General features: G+C 46.7%; 1 protein-coding gene across 1 annotated transcript; it reads right to left on the reverse strand.

Moving 5' to 3' along the window:
* Positions 1–989: 989 nt before the first annotated feature.
* On the reverse strand, positions 990–21,419 carry LOC144177763 (uncharacterized). Its single transcript, XM_077705334.1, has 5 exons — positions 20,946–21,419; positions 15,211–15,241; positions 12,373–12,511; positions 7,480–7,861; positions 990–1,314 (listed from the first exon to the last, which is right to left on the reverse strand). Exons 1-5 carry the CDS (start codon positions 20,991–20,993, stop codon positions 1,018–1,020), a joined length of 897 nt encoding a protein of 298 aa, XP_077561460.1. The 5' UTR covers positions 20,994–21,419; the 3' UTR covers positions 990–1,017.
* Between the last annotated feature and the right edge of the window lie 753 nt (positions 21,420–22,172).

A 22,172-nucleotide genomic window follows, 5' to 3' on the forward strand; every position in this document is an offset into this window, starting at 1 on the left:
CTCCCGACTAATCCCGTCACAGCACCCACATGGAGGGTCAAGGCATTGCGTATTTTACATATCTGCCTCGTATACCAAAGTGCAGATGTTTTCGAGCCCTTCCGCTTTTCACTTTTTTTCGTATTAGGCTGTCATATTGTTTGGCCTTTGAACGATTCCGAGTATTGTTGAAAACGTTCCTTAGCTGTAGCGAGTTCACGTGTCAGCTGTAAGGATGTCCAGCTGCAGTGACGTGTAGACAGTTGCTCCTTGTTCCCTTCTTACGGACGTAAAAAGTCCTTTGACATTTTTGCCGGGCACTGGTTTCTGACTCACAGTACACAAGTATAGACGTCTCAACTGTCACAAAAGCTGACAAAACTTGACTTGATTTGGTTTCGGCTCGAAAGTTCTTTGTACACAAAAAATTTTCTGTGTAGGAGTTTGTGTGAGTGGCCACAGTAAAGAGGGGGTTCACACACCAGCGCGATTACTGAAAAGAAACTCCGATCGAAGCATTAAGTTTATCAGCGATATTGCAATGCGGTCACACTCGTTTGCAATCTATTGTTTCATGGTATCTGAGCCTTGAAACCTTGGGTTGCTTGCTTTCTCTTGATTAACGTATGGATTTTACGCAGTATTAGTGCTGAATAAGCGTGCTAGCAGTCTTTTAATACTATACCAACTTGAGGTCGTATCTTCGCTGTCTGCTGCAGAGAATCAGCCAGGGTGACCTTGTAAGTGGAACAGGACTTTAAATGCGCTTTTTTTATTTTTGCGAAACAACAACAAAAAAAATGCAGGGAAATTTTCCGGGTAAATTTGCGGCAAATATTTGGTGCTTTCACTTGACATAATGAATACGCAATGTTTACGTCCAGCTTAAATGTTCCTACGACTTCAGTTGAGAATCCGGGTGTACACTTCATTCGTAACAATTACAAATGCGAATAACAACATGGGGCGTGGGACAAAATAACCGGGAGTTTTATTTCCAAGGCATTTGCGGCACGTGCTGCGACTTAGCGAGTCAATTTACCCTCCGGGGGGACGCGGGGTCGTCAACCGGCACGTCGTCGTTCGCTTCCCTCGTCCTCCCTTGATAATCTTCGTCTCGGTGACATAGACGTTGTTCTCCATGACAGACGTCAAAACCATTTCGCCTTGGGTCATGTACTGCACTTTACCATTTTTTAAAAGGACGAGGGGCCCTTTCTTCCAATGGACGAGATCCTTGAGCGGTACGAAGTGCAGGTGTTCATTGTCCACCTTCCGGTTGAACCAGACGGCGCAGTAGCCAGACGCGATCATCTCCATGGTCCACTTGTACGTCTGCGTAAACACACAAACAACGTCAGTGGGAAGGAAGAGCTTGCTACGAAAGCGTCGCCTGTATTCAAGCCGTAAACGACTTGAAGAAAAAGTGGCCATAACAATCAACGTTTCAGCGGACCGAGATTCGCGGGAGGAGCTCGCACGCTCGAGTTATGTAACAACGCATACAGGAGACATACGTTCAGAGCTCCCCAACGGGGCCGCATTCTTTGTGCATGGTACCGAGTATCCATATACGGTAGGAAAACGCGGTGCTAAGCGGCAGGGGCACAAAGATGAAATGACCAAAGCTTGACCACGGTCTGCTTCCGTCCGCACGCCCATTTCGCCATAAGTAGTCTGGTTGGCTGTCTCGCTGCCGTGTGTTTCACTTATAGAAGCACGAAGAGCTCGCAACACAGCTGTTCTCGAAAGGATAACCGTAAGCAAACTCTAAGCTCTTCTAAATGCGTTCTCCCACAACGTCGATAGGGGCTCACCAATTGCGGCCAGTACAGTAGCTCAAGTGGCGCAAACCTTTTCGTTTGGTTCGCAATTAGAGCTATAGAGGCAACCGCGGATCAGGTAAGACGAGCGGATTTTCTGCTGCTTTCGAAGAAAGTCATGGTCAACGTGAGTAACGCGGAATCGTGCAGCGCGGGAGGCCAGAGCGCTGGCTAAATATCAAATACGACAAGCCGACTCAAGTCTATATTGCGTCCTTCCGAACACCACAGCGTCCTTCTCAACAAGTGAGAGCAGTGGCGAGAAAAGACAACCGCTGTCTTAACTGCACACCGCATGCCAGGGACGCGTATAATCGCTTCGGCGACCCTTCCGTGGCTTAATAACGTTCAGAAAACCAGTACGTCGCAATACGCTGACTCCCCCGCCTACATGCCCTGATTCAGCCGTCCGCCATCGCCACAGCGCCTCCAGTCCCGCTCGCCCAACCTCGCCATTCCCAGTCGCCGACCCACATGGACGTTTTTTCTTGTAAAGTTTAAGAATTCAACTCCCGGAGGTGCGTTGCAGTTTTGACCTATGCGCGAAATAATCTGTCGAGCCGTCTGAGTGCAGCTTACTCGAAGTTCACTTAGACAGCGCGCCCTCATTGACAGCTGGCGAGCAAATTTCTGATAGGAGTGGTGCACTGCACCGTCGTCCTCGAAAAGTACTTACCCGGCGCCATCTTATGCTGTGAGTGTCGCTGCTGGAGGTACGCCTTCAATTGTGGTACTACTGTATGCCGCCCGCCTCGCCATTGCTGGCCAGCAAACTGTTGCACTTGTCACTGTGTCGGACCACTGCCCATACGACCTAATTTTCGCGATCAACTTTTTCGTCTCCCATTTGCCTCGATTGATTTATGGGCGAAACTAATCCGCCTTAAGCCTTCTTATTCTCACGCTGCCGTGGTTGAAACTGACCGCGAGCCACGATTCCTTTCCCATGGCCACACTCGGTTACCGCTCTGGCACCTGCGCGCCGTTGAAACCGTGTCTTCCTCTTCCTGACGGTGCATACGTGTTTTCCCCGCCAAACTCTCCTACCTCTGTGGCCGGCCTTCTTCCGTTGTGACGGATCACCACGCACGCCCTCTGTGCTTGCTCTGCTCATATGAAGACTAACGGGACGACTTGTCCGCCGGGCGTTGAGCCTCCGAGACTACACTTTCTCAGTCACCTATATGTATACAAGTCTTGTCGTTCGCACCAAGAAGCGGATTTCCTCTCTCGCAATTCCGTCTACTCACCTGGACTGTCTGCGCGGGACTGCGAAACGTGCATTCTTGTAATATCTGACCTACTGCGAATAGGTGATGAACAATACCGCGACCCTTCCTTGAGAGCCATAATTGAAAGTATTGACTCGGCTACTCCCGACCCCGCGCTGCACGCCTTCTTGCTACAGGATGGTGTGCTGTACCGCCGCAACTTCCGCTCTGACGGTACAGTATAGCCCACTTGTTGAGAACCCGTTTTTAACGAAATAGCGGCTATAGCGAACAAATATTCGTTTCCCGTTACCATTAGCATACATAGATCTTCTGTCCAGATATAGCGAAAAGCATATATAACGAAGTGATTTCGGTTTCCCGTTGTGTTCGTTATAAGCGGGCTGGACCTGGTACTGCTCACGCCCGAGCACATGCTGTTCTCGATGCTACACCGGCTCCATTTGGTCCCAATGGGACAACAGTGGGCCTACTCGGTTGACGCGCACCTGCGACCGCCCACGACGTACCTTTTACTCGCCCGGTGCCTGCCAACCAGCTCGGCGACACGTCAGCGCAAGTGATTCTTGCAAACGGCGGAGTATCCCACCCGTCCTCCCAGCTGGTGGTCTTGAACCGTTAGACGTTCCGACTGAACCGTTTTATCGGGTCGGCGTCGGCTTGCTTGAGTTGGCCCTTTCCCCAAATCTACATCGGAGAAGTAGATTGCGGTTGATACAGTTATGCAACACCTTTCGTCATCGCTGGTTTCCTTCCAACAAGTTGTGCCACCGACATCGCTGATTTTTTTCCTGCGTCACGTCTATTTGCAGCACGGCGCTCCCGGGAAACTTCAACAACCGAGATCGCTTCTTTTCATCCGAAGTTAACGACATCCTTAGCTTAAGCTTGCTCCACCCCACACAAACTTTCCAGTACCTACCACCCTCCAACGAATTGGCTTACTACGGGACCCTTTAATCTAAAATCTCGTTAGACTGTAAACAATGCAAGTGTCTCAAGATACGTACTCGTTCGCGCTGTGGGGTTATATTTTTCTTTTTCTTGGTTTGCTGTTCTTTTTTTTTTTTTTTGCACCGTTTACTTTGTATTTGGGTTCATAGTTTACCTTAACGATTCCTTTTCCAAATTTCGTTTCTGACCGGACTTTGCTAGCAGCTATTCCTTGTTTCTCGTTTTTGATGGTTCTTGTTTTCCCTTTCGCTCATGTACTTGTAGTGTCCAAAGTTCACCACTCATCACTGTAGTCACCGCCCCATCTGGTGTAGCAAGCCCTGTCACTGTCACTAGCAGGGTTTACTTCACCAGTTCACATTAAAGAGCCAGCCTCTCTCTCTCTCTCTCTCTCTCTCTCTCTCTCTCTCTCTCTCTCTCTCTCTCTCTCTCTCTCTCTCTCTCTCTCTCTCTCTCTCTCTCTCTCTCTCTCTCTCTCTCTCTCTCTCTCATCGCTTCTATATCTCCTATACACGGTCGCTAAACCACTTTGCCGGTATACACTTTGTTACCGTCATCTGCTACTACAGATTATGCCAATGACGCTACCACACGGGCGAAACTCGCACGTCAGGTCGCTCAAGATAAACCGTCAACGTCCCAAACCCACCAAAAAACGCCGTGTGATTGTCGCCACCGCAGCGTCGGCTTATCTATTGACCTCGTCGTTTTGTGGTCTGCCTGTCGGCAACCAGAGCTGTGGAAGAAACCTTTTCCTGCTGCACCGGCTGCTACCGTATACTGCGCTAGGTCACAGACGCTACAAGGTTTCTGTACGGATTCTTTAGGCGTCCTCTAGTCGCCGATAAAGGGACGTTGTATATGTCGGTCGCCTAAAGCCTTACAACGTCCGGAGCCGTCTTCGTGCTCCTCACCACCGGGGTGACGCTTTTCCTACCGGCGGTCAAGTTCCGGAAAAGCTTGGAGACAAGCGGCGAGGAAGTTGAAGCCAGCGTACAAGCCGAACGCATGAAAGACAGCGGAACTATGTGTCAGAGTCATGCCAGCCGTGCTGGCAGCGCTTTGAGCAAAGGGGAGGCATCCCAGAAGTGTTCATGTGCCGTGTCACGGAGTGGCTGATACATGTCGGGACGGTGACGGCATGCCTATGGTTGCTCTATATATGTATGTATGCAGGGAATCTGGGCTTTGCCGTGCCTTCTCTTCAAAACGAGAAGGCTCGGGAAGCCCTTCTCTTCCCGAGCCTTCTCTTCAAAACGAGAAGGCTCGGGAAGCCCTTGAGGAAGCCCTTCGTAGCGTCGTGCTCTGTGTGGGATCGCTTGTGGTTCGCCATTGACGTTCGGACGATCAGGTGCCTGCACCAACCGACTCAATGATCTTATACTCTTAGTTTATTCTTTCATCGACCTGCAGTAAACGAACCATGCGGCAGGGGTCTTTCTACGCACAACGCTTTCTCTTATCGCCGACTGCTCGAAAGCCTAGCCTAGCACCGTACTCAATTTCCCGCGCAGTTTTCTTCGCGCAGTGGACACGGTTGCAGATTATAAGCATTACATAGTAGTATCGTCATTAATGATGACCACGCGATTAATGTTTGCTTCAAACTTCGTATATTTAACAGTGCTGCATGCGTTGTGACTGCGTAAAGCAAATTCACTGCGCCACGATACCAAGAATTCAACTGCGCTCTGGTCCCATTTTCCTTTACGTAATTAATAACCATTTTATTGTCCTTTTCTCACAAGGGGTTCAACACGCTAATTCAGCAACAGCTTGCCTATAAATTGTGCGACGACACCCATTACAAATACGGCCACCCCTTTGAGACCCGCTGTGTACTACATAAATATTGCTAGAAGCCCTCAGTGCGCTATACAATTACCTGTGATTCGATACATGCGCGATGCCAAGTCATCTCCGATGTTGATGACCCAGCCGTTGTGGTGTGAATCGTTCCAGCGTGCTGTCGCTGCTACTATTTACCCCATGTAAAGAAACGGCGAGAACAGGATTTCGGTACGTCTGCGCGAACTGTGTGTAACTAGTAGCGTTACCCGAATAGTGCACTTTAGTTGCTCGCGTGGTATACCGCACGTATCAACGGTCTAACCCAGATAATAGGACTCGCCCACCCAGCTCACCACCGACAATAATACCTCCACCAGAAGGAGACTAACCCGTCTATTGCTCTTCACAATATACTGTATAAAAAAGTTTCGCTACCTATACCTGCATCCTTAAGCCACTAACCACGAGAAGAACGCTTCACACCCGAGAACACGCTTTACAGCCTATTTCCGCAGGGACTTGTTCTTTTCAAAACAGCTTTTTTCCACGTAACATAGGAGACTGGAATTTACTTCCCGAGTCAATTCTAGCAGCTGACAATTTTGTTAGAGCATTGGAGCAACACTTGTCTTGTTGAACCGATAGTATTGACGTAATTCAGTGCTTGATATCTAGTTTCATATCAGTGTGGGTATGATTGATGTTACATTCAGTTCGGCTTCGTGACTCATAATTTCCATGTGCTGTTTTGCCTTACGTTGTTTTACAGATAGTGTTGCGTTTGTTTGTTTGTTGGTGATACCGACCAATGATCTATGTATTCTTCACTTGCCCCCCTGCCCCCCCCCCCCCCCGGTTAAGACCATTTTGGCCTGCAGTATTTTGAATTAGATAAATATTATAAAGACCACAACAAGCATCAGAGGGAAAAAGATACGGTTAGTAAACCGCTAAAATATAGACAAAAATGGCAGCATCTACACTCCGTTGATGATGGCGAGGGTGCGGAGTACGGGGACTCAAAATGACATCCAGGTTCCGCCCCGAGTGACATCCCATTTGCGCCCCTACCGTCATTCGATTTGAGCCGTGAGTTGCACCTTGATTATTCCCTAAATGAAACTGCAACTCGCGGCTCAAATCGAATTTCGCTTGATTTTCGCTTGATGGTGGTGTGCGCACGCATGGACGAGGACGGACATTGGGAGGTCCTAAGGTATTCCGCACCGTTACAGGCGAGGGAATATGCCGTTTGACTCTCGGGTACCGACTCACGGTCGTAGCCCAAGTCAAAAAGGTAATAAAGAAAAAAAAAACGGTCGTAGCTCAATGGGTAGGAGTAGGATGACTGCACTAGCTCTGTCGGGTCTACCAGACACAGGGTCGAATCCTGCCGGCGCCTGTGTGATTTTTTTTTTTTTTGCGATTGCAAATGCTATGCGCACGGACGCGGACGGACATTGGGTGGTCCTAAGGTACTCCGCACTTAATTGGTGAAATTCGAAAAGTCGCCCTTTGCAGTAGGTTTTAGCCCACACATTTCAAACAATTCTGTAATATCCGAAATGTGTATGGGGGAAGTAACGCACGTTTATCCGCCTTCTTTCCTGTACACACGCAGAAAGATGGAAATTTCACATATTTAACTGCAGATAGTGCTCGAGTATGTTCGTTAAAAGTATGGAAAAACTTGAACCAACCCTTTTGACGTCGCTCATGTGCCACTCTACGGTGACCTCGGTCATCGGCGGTACTGTCACCTTCATCACAATTTTGATGGTCTTCTCCGTGGCCGTCGTCTCGGTCCTGGTCTTGTGGAGCAGCATGTTGACGGACACGCCTCCACCTATGTCGACGACGCCCTTGATGGTCGCGGTCAGGCTCATGGTTATGTTGCATTCGAACCCTTTGGTGGTGGTCACCTCGTTGACCTCCTCCCGCTCGACTTCTTTGTCTATCCAGGCCGTGATCTCCGTTTTCTGCTTGTTGACGTACTTGTGCCTGTAGACGACGCTCGGCTGCTGCAAGGTAGTAGCGCCCGGTGTCATTTCGAACCGGCCGACCTGAAGGGTTACCTTGTACCTGTGAAGGATTATTTTGCACATGATTATTCGGTCCGAATGGCGACTGTCACGCGGACTTTGAATGTGCGAAGTGGGAACCTACGTTTTGAGGCCATGTGCCGTTTCTTTTTTTATCGCTTACTGGGCGAAGAAAGCATATTCGCAAAATTGTACCTGTTTCATAGACGCACGGGAATGTTTCGTGTACAGGGGTTTGGTGCCAAGTCAAATTAAATTTGTTGCTACCGACATAGTTCGAGGCGCACTTTCTCTGCTATCGTTGTATGTCAGGGATAAAGGGGAACATAAAAACAAGTTTTGAAGGTGGGAGAAGTGGGCCGCAGTATTCTTGCGGCGATAAAATTTTGAACGTACGCATCCCGCTAATTCTGTTAGGATTAAGCTGGCAGTTCACAACATTGGGCAAGAGAGCAGGGATAATTCATGGGTGTGCACTATTTTCTGGGCTGAAATTTCGCTGAAATGTTCAGCTTGATGTGAAACAAGTGCAAATAACGCATCGTTTTTCGACCACAGCAGTAAGAAAAAGCTCTCGCCAACTCCAGCTGTTAACGATCGATTCAAGATCATGTGCTTTTACCGACGGTCATGGTTGCGGCAACAAAACAAAGCTAGCCAAACGTTTACGATATTGGCTAACTGGGCAGGAGAGCACACTTTGAATTAAAAATGAAGTACACATTTGGTCTTGCATTTAGCAACGCGTGCACAGATAACGAAAACTATGACGAAACATGCAAGCACACACAAACGTATGAACACACGCACGCGTATTTTGCACCAAAACTGTTACCCTCGGGATTTTCCGTGGTGTCCGCGTTCATAAAAGAAGTGGAAGCCAGCCATATGACGGGAGAACAAGAAAACAAAAAGATTGAATTGGCCGCGTATCACCTTGCTTTGCCGCGAATGTCGTCTGAAGACGATAGTACTCTGCCGAACCTGTCACGAACACTCTCCCAGAATAAAACTCTTTCAGTCAGAATAAATGAGTACGGAATTAGTTCATCGCTGAAAATACCGCAGTTACATGCCTCTTGTGCGTACCTACAAGTGTCTCAGTGACAATTTCATGAGCAGGACAGTAGTTCTCAAGTTATATAATTAATTACAATCAATTAATTAAGTCACAGTAGTGAAAAATTACTGTCCGCTTCTCCACAGTACAGAAAACATTATGCACTAGGTTTTTTTTTTTCGAGTAACGCCATTGCCTTTTTTTTTATTCTTTCGAGTAACGCCATTGCCTTTTTTTTTTATTCTTGGTGCATGATAGCTGGGACACCGAGTATACTCCCTGCTCAAGTGTTCTTCAATGGTTTTAGATGCGACGCTGAGAGCATCTCTTGTCGGCGGCCCTGTCCTTCCTGCGTGCGTCCGTCGTCGTCGGCGTCCGCACTCTCCTCCGCTCACTCCCTCTCCTCTCCGATAGGGAACACTCTCTCGCAATGGGGCATTGGATTGGATCCGATTGGCTTGGCTTGGATTGGGTTGTATTGGATTAAAGTGGATTGTGTTAGATTGTGTTGCGTCATAGCCGCGGCAGACGCACTGGCGCCGGCGCGTGCCCAGGTGAGAGCGAATTCACTCTCTCTCAACATCTGCGGGTGTGCGGCCCAGCGCGCTCTCACTCCGCCGGTGGGCGGTGCTGCGCATGTGCAGTACTCTCTCTCTCCGCAGTCTCCTCTCCTTCGGGCGCGCTGCGCATATAACCGGTGTACCGCTCTCCGGCGGCCTTTCGGTCGACGGTTGCTCTCCGCTTGCGCTTGAACCCCCCTCAGCGTCGCATCACACCAGGGTTCCCGCGAGGGGAGGTGGGCGTAATTTTTTTGGAGGGGTGGCTGAGTCGAGTAACATAAAGACGGGGTGACCGACCAAAATTTTAACGTAAGCTACCTCTATCACTCAAAAGAAAAATCTATAACCAATGCATACTGCTGGTGATGATGTACGGAGCTGAAACTTGGCACCTTACTACACAATTGGAAAGCAAACCTAGACCGGCAACAACGGTCCACGGAACGAATAATGTTAGGAATAACACTCAGGGACACATCGAGCTACCTGGATGAGAGAACAAGCTGGGCTTCAAGTAAAGTTTAAGTATAGTTCAAGTATACTTCAATTATACTTCAAGTTCAAGTATACTTCAAGTATAGTTCAAGTAAAGAACAAGAAGTGGACTTGGGCTGGCCATGTAGTGCGACAAACCAACAACCGATGGACAACCAGGGTAACAGGGTGGATACCAAGGAAGGTTTTAGAGAAGGGGAAGGCCATTAACCCGGTGGGGAGATGGAATTTGGGGGGTAAACTGTGGACTCGAGCAGCGCAGGACAGGATCGGTTGGAGGTCAATGGGAGAGGCCTTCGTCCTGCAGTGACCCTGTGTAGGATGCTGCTGATGATGATGATTATTATGATGATGATGGTGAGCAATCCTGTACCAGTCATGAATATTAAATAAATTGGGAGAAAAATTAAACTTCGATGCCTGTGAACTTACGTTTAAAAAACAGGTCAAAGAAGTGTTACTTAAGCAAGACGCTTGCAATACTGATATATAATTAAGGGTTTGAAATATAGGTGTACATGTTCCCCTAAAGGTAGAAATTAAAAGCAATTACAAAGATACAGCCATACGTAATTGTGACATAGTAGTGTAACTGATGAAACTTCGTGCGTGCGAATTACTGCGTTTATGCGTACACTGTTATCCTTCTGTGAATTTAAGACCTATGCTTTGTATAACACATAGGAAATGTAGTAATGACTTTGCTTTGTGCTATCTCTCTATTACGATTATGCTATTATGCTTAAATTTGTGAACAGACGTGCTGTTATGTACGCTGTAAATCGGATGGCTGAGGCCCCTGTGAGGCCACGTCCGCCTTTAGTCTCAGCATCCCCTGGTTTTGCCAAGAAATAAAAATCAAATACTCAAAAATCAAATGACTCGCAGTACTATTCACAGGCAGATATCATGATCTCTTCTTCACAAGATTTTCGACATTTCCCGTAGCGTACGTAATCTGGACGTAATAGGCAATAAAGAAGACATTAAAATGCGAACCAAAAGGAAACTCTTGCATGTGATGGCTGGACACCAGTGCTGCGCACGTGACATGAGGCCACACCGAAGTTGTCCTCCTGCGCTCCCTGCGCCGTGCAAGAAGCAGGGTATACGCAATCATGAACGGCACCACGGAACACACGTGCAGGTAGGCGACTTCGTCAAGAGCACGAATCCTAATCGCCCATTCTGCGGGCAATTTGTGAGACCTCGGTGTGCAAACACACAGAATTCGTCCAATGGTGATCACAACACCCTGCTCATCGAGATCACAGCACCGGGGCCCAACCAACGTTTACAACAAACACTAATCACCACCACCACCACTACCGCTGCCACTATCATCATCATAATAATCACCATCATAGTTTTATCCTGGTGTCCAGAGTGTTTTTTCCCTGGCGCTGCAGCTCAGCGCTGCAGCCATGCGTGCAGTACCGTACGACGACATTCGAATTTTTGACACTAGGCTGGCACAGGGCGGAGGATCTGCCGTAGTGGTGTGGAGGTTTAGGCTTAGCTTCATCTCATCATATCAAGGAGATGGTTGTAGCGGTCGTACCTCCATTCCTTTTTGACACCCTCGTTTTAAGTTATAATTTTTACTGGTTAGCTTAGTTTTCGCTGTTGTAAACTATTGTTTTGTATTCGTTTGGTAATGTTAGGTTGCGTTACGTGTCGTTACGTTACGTTACGTTACGTTACCGAAGGGATAGCGAAGCAGTGCCAAATGCGGAGCTTTTTTTTTTTTTTTTTTTTTTGCGAAACGCCCGTGGACTTTACTTTAGTGGAGCGCTTATTGCTCCGTCGTACGGCACTCTCGACACGGCCTAATTTTACTTATGTCTACCTCTGGTGTCCGAATCCAATATTTGCCCCTGAATTTCTTATTTTATCTCTCCATTGATTTACTTGTCTTCTCCTGCTTAAAGCAGATCGCATCAGAACAGCTCCGACTGCAACATGCGGGAAAGCCTGCAAGTGCCATGCTACTCATTTACTTCGTCTACTGCTGTTGTGTTGATTGATTGTAGGGTTTAACGCGCCGACGCAGCGCAGGCGATGAGGCGCCCCGTAGTTGAGGGCTACGGATTAATTCTGACCACCTGGGGATCTTTAGCGTGCGCCGAAATCTCGTACGCACGGGCGTTTTTGCTTTTCGCCTCCATCAGAAAAGCGGCCGCCGCAGCCGGGAGTCGAACCCACGTCCTCGTGCTCAGCAGCCCAACGCCTTAGCCACTGAGCACCGCGGCGGGTACTGCTGGTGTACCTAACAGCTCAACGTCACAGGGATCGCTGGCGGTGGGGTTTTATACCATCTAAAACGACCGCCGCGAAAATAGTTCTGGCTGCGGAACTGTATACACGTGCGACCGAAAGGGCTGTTTTTTCTCCCGCGCTGTTTGTGGAGATGACGCAGGTCGTGCGCATACTTACGGCTTGTATACACGGCGCTGTGTCATGTGGGTGGTGTTGTACCAGCAGTCGACCCAGCCGACCTTAGTGTAGTCTACGCTTGCCAAGTCTCTTGCGTATTCTTCAAAATACTTGTCCAAGTTGAAAACTGTTGATTCGCCTGTTAAACAAATAGCGCCGGTTTGACAGTGATATCGAGAGAGTCGTGAGCACTGTGGTTTGAATGCAGCCTTATAACTTTACAAAAGAAGAGGGCTCGTGTCCGCTGGAGGATATTCAACCGACCTTTGCTACTAAAAATATCGTTCGGATAAATTTCATTCAAATGTTGTTTTTTTTTTTTTTTTTTTTTTTGCAAGAACTCGGGATTTATTGCGAGAAATTCTATGAATATTCGCTCTAAGATTGCTCGCGCATCTGCGTGCTAACGTCACTTTCTTTACATAAGCGTGTGCCACTTTGCACACTCCTGATGGGTTTGCCATATATCTTAATTGATTTCACCAATTTAAACGTAAGCAAACAGCGCGTACAATGGGTGCAGATGACCCGACGCAGAGTTGTGTTGCCTTTTAGAGCGAAGCTGTTTTGGCTGAGGTTACGCGTGTTTTCTTTCTGCGTGCACGCAAACTCAGGTCCCGGATGTGGCGCGAAATCGTTTGAGTCTACGCTTCGCACCAGCCTCTGTTTGCAGGCATTCCAAGCGCTTACGTTGTTACTTTCCTACGGTTCCTGCAGGGGGCGGAGGTCAACGTTCGCACCGCCCTAACTCTCTTCCCGTTCCAATCGCTTCGCAAGCATAGTTTCCTCCAGGCATTCAGGGCCTCTGTCCCGTCGTCAAGACAAGTTGCCGTTCTCTATTATAAATGCCGCCTCTCTCCTGTCGTCGCAATGGGGAGGCAGCGTAGATTCAGGACTTCGTTGGGCATTCACCTTCACAGAGTGGAACGCCTCGTAAGTATTTTTATCCCGTTGTACGCGCTGTTTGTGTACGCTTTGATGGCAAACCAACAAGCTAAACATTTAACGCTGGCCAACTAGATCTAATCAAATGTAATTTCTGCTCTTTTTGTACTCTAGGTTTATTCAGCGCAATCTTCTCCTGTTCAAAAGCATATATTACTTCCTTATTGCACCAGCTTTTCGGTTTCCCCTCACTTTCCATCGGTCTACATGCTTGGCTTCATCTATCATAATTGTTGTAAAGCCAGTTACTTTTCAATGTCATAATCCGCCGTATCAGTTACTGCACTTAGTTTGTTGTTCAAATTAGTTGCTCCTTCTGTACTTACGGCTGAATTTGCCTTGGCTGCGCTTGCAATATGCAAGACTAACGGCGTGTGGTCCTTTGTTAAGCCGTTTATTGCTTTTTCCCCGATCTTCCTCTCACGCTGCCTTTCATACAGGGTGTTGCGACGATAATTGGGACACTTTAAAAATTTTACCTGATCGAACCGCCGCTCTGTTCCTGCTCAAACTTGCCACGAAGGTCGCATTTTGTGGTCTATTTTGTTTGATATCGGGAACAACTATGGTACTTACCTGTCTATTCTGACAATAAATAAAAACGATTTTCGCCTATGGGAAAATGGCAGCTGATTTGGACGTGCGAGCCAGCGCAAGTTGATGTTGGAACGACGGAACCACCTGCAGAGTGAAACGCACGTTTGGGATTCACGTACGGAGCCAAATGGTGCAGCAGACGATCAGAAAATGCACCTATAAATGAGCTAGCAGACGATCTGAAAACACGGTTTTCGGGCTCGCACGTCAAATCAGACGCCATTTTCCCATAGGTGAAAATCGTTTTTATTTATTTTTCAGGATAAACAGGTAAGTACCGTCGTTGTTGCCGGTGTCAAACAAAATAAACCACAAAATGCGACCTTCGTGTGAAGTTTGAGCGCGAACAGAGCGGTGGTTCGCTCAGAAAATATTTTAAAGTGTTCCAATTACCGTCGCAACACACTGTAGGGTTTCTAGGACTGCACTACAGTCTATGCTGGGCTGTTTATTTCCGCGGTCACCCCGTTTTTTTGTCCGGCCAACTTGCGTTCTCGATTCACTATTTCTATAGCTGGTTTTCCTCATCCATGTATAGCAAATTGTGATCTGTTTATCCATCGAAATCTTCCTTGTGGGCGTTCATATCTCCTACCCAGTAATCCCGCCCGAGTCCTCGAACTCGCTTATGCCTCTCGTCAAACAATTCAAAATTTCCTCATTTTTCTTCCGCCATGCATGCACTAGCGGCACAAGGTAACACCCCATCCTGGAACCACCGAACCGTAGAGGTGTGTCGATACTACAGCGCCCCTAGCGAACTTCCGTCTGCGTCATCCACCGACGTACCTCAACTCCGGCCGGCCTGCGCCCTCCCGGCGTCCAATTGTTCCCGCCGGCTTGCACGCTCCCCGCTTAATTAGGTCGACGTTCGTCAGCGTCCGCTGGGAAAGTACCTGGCGCGTACGGTTTGGCTCTAAGACATCCCACGCGGCAGTGCATACGCTTGTGAATTTTAGTTTACAGAAATAAAAGCAGGAGTAATCAAAACGTGCAATAGATACTGACTTGTTGAAAAAGCCTAGTAATTCCTCACGGCACTGCGTAGCGCATATTCGTCCTAACGGCGCGATCGTTTGTCTGTTTAGTTTTGGTTCCCTCTTTTGTCGTCCGAGATTCGGAAACAGGGCGTCTTCATTTTTATACTTGCAGCCATTAATTTCTTGCTGGGGCACCTGATTAACATAATAATAGCCCAACGTGGAAGTACCGCAGTGGTCTTTTTTGCGCATGCTCTCCAGTACCAATGACTAGCCTCCTTTCCCTTGGCGTGGAGGGATTTAAACAGTTACTCACCCATAGCCGGAGCCGTGTTGCCGCATATAAGCTAGAAGAAAAGTTTGACAAAAGTATGGAAGCATTGCTTAAGGAAAACGAGCGCTAAAAACCAGGATAGAAAAAAAAAACGAAGAACGACGAGACAGATGCGCTACTAACAACTTATTTATTCCGAGGAAAGACAGGGGTATAAGTAGCTTGTCTACAAACACACAAACATGCACAAAAAGTAAGGGATGTAAAAAGATACTATGACAAGATAAGATCGAAATCTAAAAAGATTTGATTGATTGATTGATTGATTGATTGATTGATTGATTGATTGATTGATTGACTGATTGATTGATTGTAGGGTTTAACGCGCCGACGCAACGCAGGCGATGAGGCGCGCCGTAGTGGAGGGCTCCGGATTGATTTCGATCACCTGGGGATCTTTAACGTGCGCCGAAATCTCGCACACACGGGCGTTTATGCTTTTCGCCTCCATCAGAAAAGCGGCCGCCGCGGCCGGGAATCGAACCCGCGACCTATCTAAAAAGAAGATACATTGTTTCTTTCTAAGCTTTTTTGTTTTTGCAGGGTTTCAATTTCTGGTATCTCCTGCGTACCAGCCTCCCATTCATCTATATAAATGCACCAAAATTACTGTGTATCTGGAAGGAAGCATATTTGTCTCCGGTTTTCTTTTTTTCTTCAGATAATTGCGTAACACGTATTACCACACATTGGCAAACGTTTCAAAGTTAAATAAGCTATTTTTAGCTCATGGTCCCGAACATAAGGTGTGAAAGCCAGTTTAATACACAATATAACGGGCGCCCCTTTTGCATCGAAACACCACCATATTCTGCGTCTTCAACTATAGCCTTTCAGGAAAAGAATGATAAGGGAATCGTAGAAGCTGAAGGCTGTTTGTATACTAAAAAAATCAAGAATATTATAATGTAGTTTACATATTGAAAGCACATATGTTACCAGTTGCATATCATTTCATTTCATTTCATTTATTTCCACCTTAAGGGCCCTGAGGGCATTACATAAGGGGGGGCGTGCAGAAAGGTATGACACAGCGCTAAAAAAATTACAAGGCAACAAAGAAGAAAAAAGAACAAGTGACAAAGGTACAGCAATAATAGCAGCAAATACAAAATTACAGTACAAAAATACAGTTCAAAAGTACAAAAGATACAGCATTAAAGAAAGGAAACACATAAGGCACATTTGATACGCAGTCGCACATTTGATATCAATCGGGATATGCAACACATTTTAAGGCCTCCTGGCCAAATTTGCCTGGTTATGTCATTTGGTCTTAGAGTTTCAAATTCTTGACAGGTTCCATCTTGTAAACTCAGCTGAGCGCATCGAATAGGTTTTTTTTTTCTGTTCCAGAAGCGGTGTCATCGGGTCCTTGAAAACCCTTGAATTTGAAAACGTTCTTTTTGGATATTTAATGTTGTGAGAATTTTTGCGGACCCTTGAAAATCCTTGAATTTCTGGAATTTTTTTGAACAAGCATAAGAGCAATAAGAGTCTACGGATGATTGAATGCGTGTTGCTTGGTTGGTCGTCGTTAGCAAATAAAATTTGCGTTTTGTTACTCATGAAAAATGTGAATTTGTGTGACTTTAACAAACAATTATGACAAATTGTATAAGAAAAAAATGCCGGTCGCTGGAGCCATCATTTGAACAAGGAGGCTTGTCTGAAGACAAGTCGTCTTGTGGAAACGCTGGGTCCAGAAATTTTGCCCTTTTCTGACGATTCTTTGTCATTTCAACATTCTCTTTCCCCCTGAACGTCAGCATAATTCAGATCTTTGGAAACGTGGTCCCCATCTAAATGATTACCGCTTGCTCTTCCAATTCCACTTCTCTGATGCTATCTACCAGCATTTCCTGAAACGATTATCCTGCCTGACAACCCGGTTCCACAATTATTTAACTCGCACACCTGATATGTGGTTAGTTCCATTTCCCTCAACTAACTCCTTCTTCCAAACATTGGCACATAACATTCCTTCATGTTAAACAGAAACAGCGTCGAATTTTGAGGACGGAGGTCTACGCGACATGCCCTTGTGATGCTTACGTCAATTGGTAAATGTTGTGTACAGTTTTTTTATTTGCATATTTTTTCGGTCTGTTGGGTTGAATTCCTTTAGTAATTAAGAAGCGTAAAGTGCGGGAAAAGTTTTGTCTGCCATTGTCTTCTCCGCTTTTGTTGTAAACCAATGCTGCTGTTGTACATATGTTTTTTGTAAAAATATACTTCTTGTATCACGTGATTGTATATTATATTTTTTTTATTTTTTCAATTATCACTGTATTCATGTGTGCCATCGAAATTTATATTAGACCCCCTGGCCCCGCCAAGCTGCGTATAGTAGCTTTTATGCGAGGGTGACCTTCAACATTGTAATGTTGAAAATAAAATTGATTTGATTTGATTTGATAAAGGTAGGCAACGAAGACTGGCGCCGCCCATATGTGTCTCCGATGTCTATACTGACTGCGACGTTTCAATCGTCTGCACCTCTGGTTCAAGACTTGATAAGTTTCATTTCTTACCAAAAAAGGCAGAAATGATTTTAAACTGCGTCTCAACTGTTAAGTGGAGCCGCCTATGGCTTTTCTAGTCGCAGTTCCTTACGAAACTGACATTGGCTATCCTAAACTGCTCCAAAAAGTTTCATTCAAAAGTTCTAGCCTGTGATGAGTATATTCCTGCGTCCGTGCGTCCGTGCTAGAGACACCTACCAGCCTCTAGCTGCTACACTTAAAGGAGCCATGAAGACAAAATACAAGTTTGTTTTATTCGAAAGATTTTTATAGTGCCCCCAGCGCTTGTCCTGATAAAAACGATGCTTTATTCACTGATACATCAATCAATTTAAGTTAAAATTCTGATTTTCCCGCTAAATCGCGTGTTTTCGTGGTCTGCAATGACATCACAGGAACCAACCGCTCTGCAGCCTAGGGTGCCTTTATTAACGCGTCCGCAGTACAGGGTGGAGACACGTGTACGCTGGCGCCGCCATTTTGGGTCACTCGCTCGTCGCCGAAGCAAGTCATTGTATCAAAACCGCGCTAAAATTATCGCCGCAAGGCGGTTTACTGCGAAGTTTGAATCATCTTCTCTGTTTCGTGTTGCTGGGAATCGTGGGAAACGAAAAGAACAACGCGTTGAGCACGTTGACCCCATTGCGGCGGCACGGGATCGTTCAAAGGGTGTCTCCACCCTGTACGGCGGCGCTGGCTTCGAGGTATCCTACGGCGGCGTTCGCGTGTTTGTTTACGTTACTGAACCTAGATGGCGCCACCATACCGTAGCAAGCGGTTTTCGGCCTTTGGTTTGTTTTTGACCGTATTTAAACCTGGCTTGTTTTTGTTCTGGGAGAAAATAATCCTTTCGTGAAACATAGTGCTCGCTCGACAAATATGGCCACGTAAGACACCGTTGCTTGAGTCAATCGGCCAGTGTCGTCTGAGACAACCCCAAAGCCCCGCAGTGCTGTGCAGCTAAACCAAGCATAGTGCGTGCAGTACGAACAGCAGTACGCATCAGTACTTCTATGTTTACGTGTGCTTTCGTAACTTTCACTGTTTGTCCCACCATTCTTATTGCTTTAAAAAGAATGAGCCCTAAATTTAAGCACAAATCGCTCGTTCTGCAAGCTTATAAGCTCAGCCTGATTTGCGTTTGCTTTTGCCGGCCTCCGCCAATCGCAGAGCAGGCTGGTATGACATCATAGGCTCTGTTGCGGGAAACGAGCGAGTGGGTCGCATGGCCATTTCCTTTTTCCCTAATTATATAGCTTATTTGAGCGAAGTTTGCGTTAAAACTGGTGTCAGTATAATTCTCACGAGGCCGTCTTTTGAATGAACCAAACTTGTGTTTGGTCTTCATGGCTCTTTAAAGGGACATTGAAGTGAATTTATCAAGCTCCGGTTTTTTCTTGCACTGGGTATATCAGCTCAAATGAACAGCCTTTTCATCGTTTATCCGGGCGATACGGCTGTATTTATTTTATGAATCCGGTAAGAAGAAAAACTATCATGTGCAGTTGGCGGCGGCTGCACCAACTAACCGTAGTGACGTCAGGTAAAGGTCCTACGTGATTGGACGATGTCCAAGATTAGCATTCAAACAAGTTTCGGTTTCGGTTCTGTGAAACAACATGCTTGGCATCCGACGTTATCGTTGGATGGGCATTCTCGATATCTCATCGCCATACCGCGCTTCTGTCATGTAGTTGGCTGTAAAATGCCTCAGATAAGCCTACTAGAACGGCTTGGAATCGTAGCAAGCACTAGCCGAGGCCTACGCAGGGGATGAACGCCCGCCGCGTCACTGCAGACGCTCAAATGCCATGCGCTTTTCCCGCATATTCGGAGCTTGCCTCACTCATGCCTGTGTCGTAAAAAGCGTGTTCGCACGAGGCCAAGGGTCTGCTGATTCTGGCCTGTGCCCACTGCCGGCAAGCAGTCGATACTTATGTCAACAGCACGCCAACGGGAAGTCGCTAGCGCGCCAGGTCAGTCCGCGCGCGTTCTGCGAACTCGCTCGTGGAGCACTGAACGTTACGGCCCAAAAATGGTAAATTCAGTATAGAAAACATCGGCGGGAACTGAAGAAATCAACTTACAAAAAAAAAAAGGATGCACCCTCGAGGATCCGAACTACATACCTAGCGCTCAGACCACTGAGCCACGAGCCAGCGCTGCCGATGTTGGACATATAAGGTATATAATGTATAACCAGTTTACATTTTTATTTAGTTTTCGCATTTCAAGCAGCTTAGGTGACTATTTGTTGTATAGCGCTCGTGCAGTAAGCGTCCCCCAAATTTCCACAATATCTCAGGTTTAGCAATTGCATTTCTTAGGCGGAAAAGCGTTCGCAGATGTGTGGTCGTGCTGCTGACCGCTCTGCTTGTTCTCCCAGCGCAAAAAAGTGCTTCGTGCTCCCTAGTTTTACGCTGTACGGTAAAAGTATCAGTTGATTTTATTTCCTTAGCACCTATATTGACTTCGCTGAATCTTCTCCCGTCTTCAAATGGCCTTAGATTTTCCTACTAGCGTACCAGTCAGCGAAGCGTCGCATGTGCGCTTGTGCAGCGCTTGTGTGGAGCAACCTTGACTTGGAGCTAGATACAGTGTACAAGCTAAGAAAATAACGAAAGGCACATTCTTCCATTCACAAACGTGTCCTGGCTTCGTTTCAACTGAGCGAACGAATTGTGACGACCTGTCGGCGGCCGGCCTAAACACTGGTCCGACTTTCTCTGTCGGAAGGTTGGCGAGCCGTGCAGTAGTGCAGTTAAGCCCAGTCATTTTTTCCTGACGTCGCACGAAAACGCCACAGAAAATGGGTGAGGATGCAGAGAGGGGGACAGCATTTTCTAATTGATTTTTCTACTAAATATATCCGCGTAAACGCACCCATAGTGGTCTAAACATGTCCTAGAAACTCCGGACTGCAATTTGCGCTAGTAATACCGCAATGTTTACAAATCACGTCAGTGTCCCTTTAAATCACCCCTTTGCCACACCTCTCTGCCATATATGTTCCCCGCTTTTCTCGCTGCATTTGGCTGAGATTGTGCTAATCGATTCACATCCGCATTACACGCGCGCAGAATATGTCTCACTAGCACGAAACAGTCCCGGCACGTTTTAAACGCTGCGTGAGCGCGCAATTATTTTAAATCTCTCTATGCAAAGTTTGCATGAATGAAATGAGCCTCTTACCAGAGCAATCGCAGCCGCAGTCACTGTCCGAATTGATTTTTCTATCATGGCTTTGGACACCTTGTCCCACTCTCGGTGTCTTAATCTTCGTGCTTTTGGCGTTGGTACCTGGCTCTTCACTTCATCCAGTCACTCATAATGTGACGCATAGTTATTCTTGTCTCGCGCATCCAGATATCGAAGTCGTGGTGAGCTTTGCCTCGTTGCAAAAAAGAGACCCGAGATAGCTTGCAATTTTAACTTTTTCGCGTGGGGATCAACGCATATTTTTCTCCACGGGAATTTCCTAGCTGCCTCTCTGTTGCGGGGACATGCACAGGATAATTTAGACAAGTAACTTTAGGTGTCGCGACGGGCGGGTGTTACTAGGAATAGCGGAGGCTGTAGGTTTTTTTTTGTGTGTGTTGTCTATGCAATGCACTTGGTTGACTTCCAAATCTGCCACCTGAGCTGCAGAAAAATATGTCAGTCGCAAAGGTCGCTGGACAATGAAATAAAAGCAGATGCTGAAAGCAGAAGGAAGTTTGATCGTGCTAAAAAAATAAGGCGAACAATTCGAAGGTCTTGCCACACTGTACAGCATATTAGTTATTGTTCCTCTGCAAACACCCCAGCTTATTTTATCACCACGGAAAGTTTGCATATAAAGGTATGCTTTTGTTTTTTCTAGTTCTAGTCGGGATGATGCTGTATGAGGTACATTCAAAATTGTTCTCAAATTTTGAATGGCATAACACGAACTACGTCTCGCCTCAACTCCTGGGCTTTGAGTAATAGCTTAAGGCTATCATAGAACTTTAGGTCAAGGTTTCCAAGTTTGAGCCATCTGCAAGTTTAACTTGTCATGTCTGTACTCTTTCGCGAGCGCCTGTTTTATTTCACTTGAATTCGTTGCCCTTTCACTTCAGAATATCGTCTAGCTCGTTGCGCGTGCTGTTACTATCGCCTGTTTTATCTGGTGGTATTATCTTCCAGGCATGTAGAGCACTTCTTTCCCTGTACTACTACTGCCAACAATCACCAATTTTATGATTTGTATCTCTTGTGCACGGGGAATGAGTGACGACATTATTGAGAGAAACCTAAGTTCAACTAAAACACGTGCGCATGGCACTGCTTCATGCGTACATACAACATGCACACGGGGTCAGACGTAAGTTCAAACGTGGTCTCTCTCCTCAATTCATGCATCTTGTATGTAGGTATGTCTTTAGGTGTGTACATATG

This window comes from Haemaphysalis longicornis, unplaced genomic scaffold (genome assembly GCF_048455015.1).
Source record: "Haemaphysalis longicornis isolate Haplotype H1 unplaced genomic scaffold, Haemaphysalis longicornis Haplotype H1 scaffold_303, whole genome shotgun sequence".
Lineage (NCBI taxonomy): Eukaryota > Metazoa > Arthropoda > Arachnida > Ixodida > Ixodidae > Haemaphysalis > Haemaphysalis longicornis.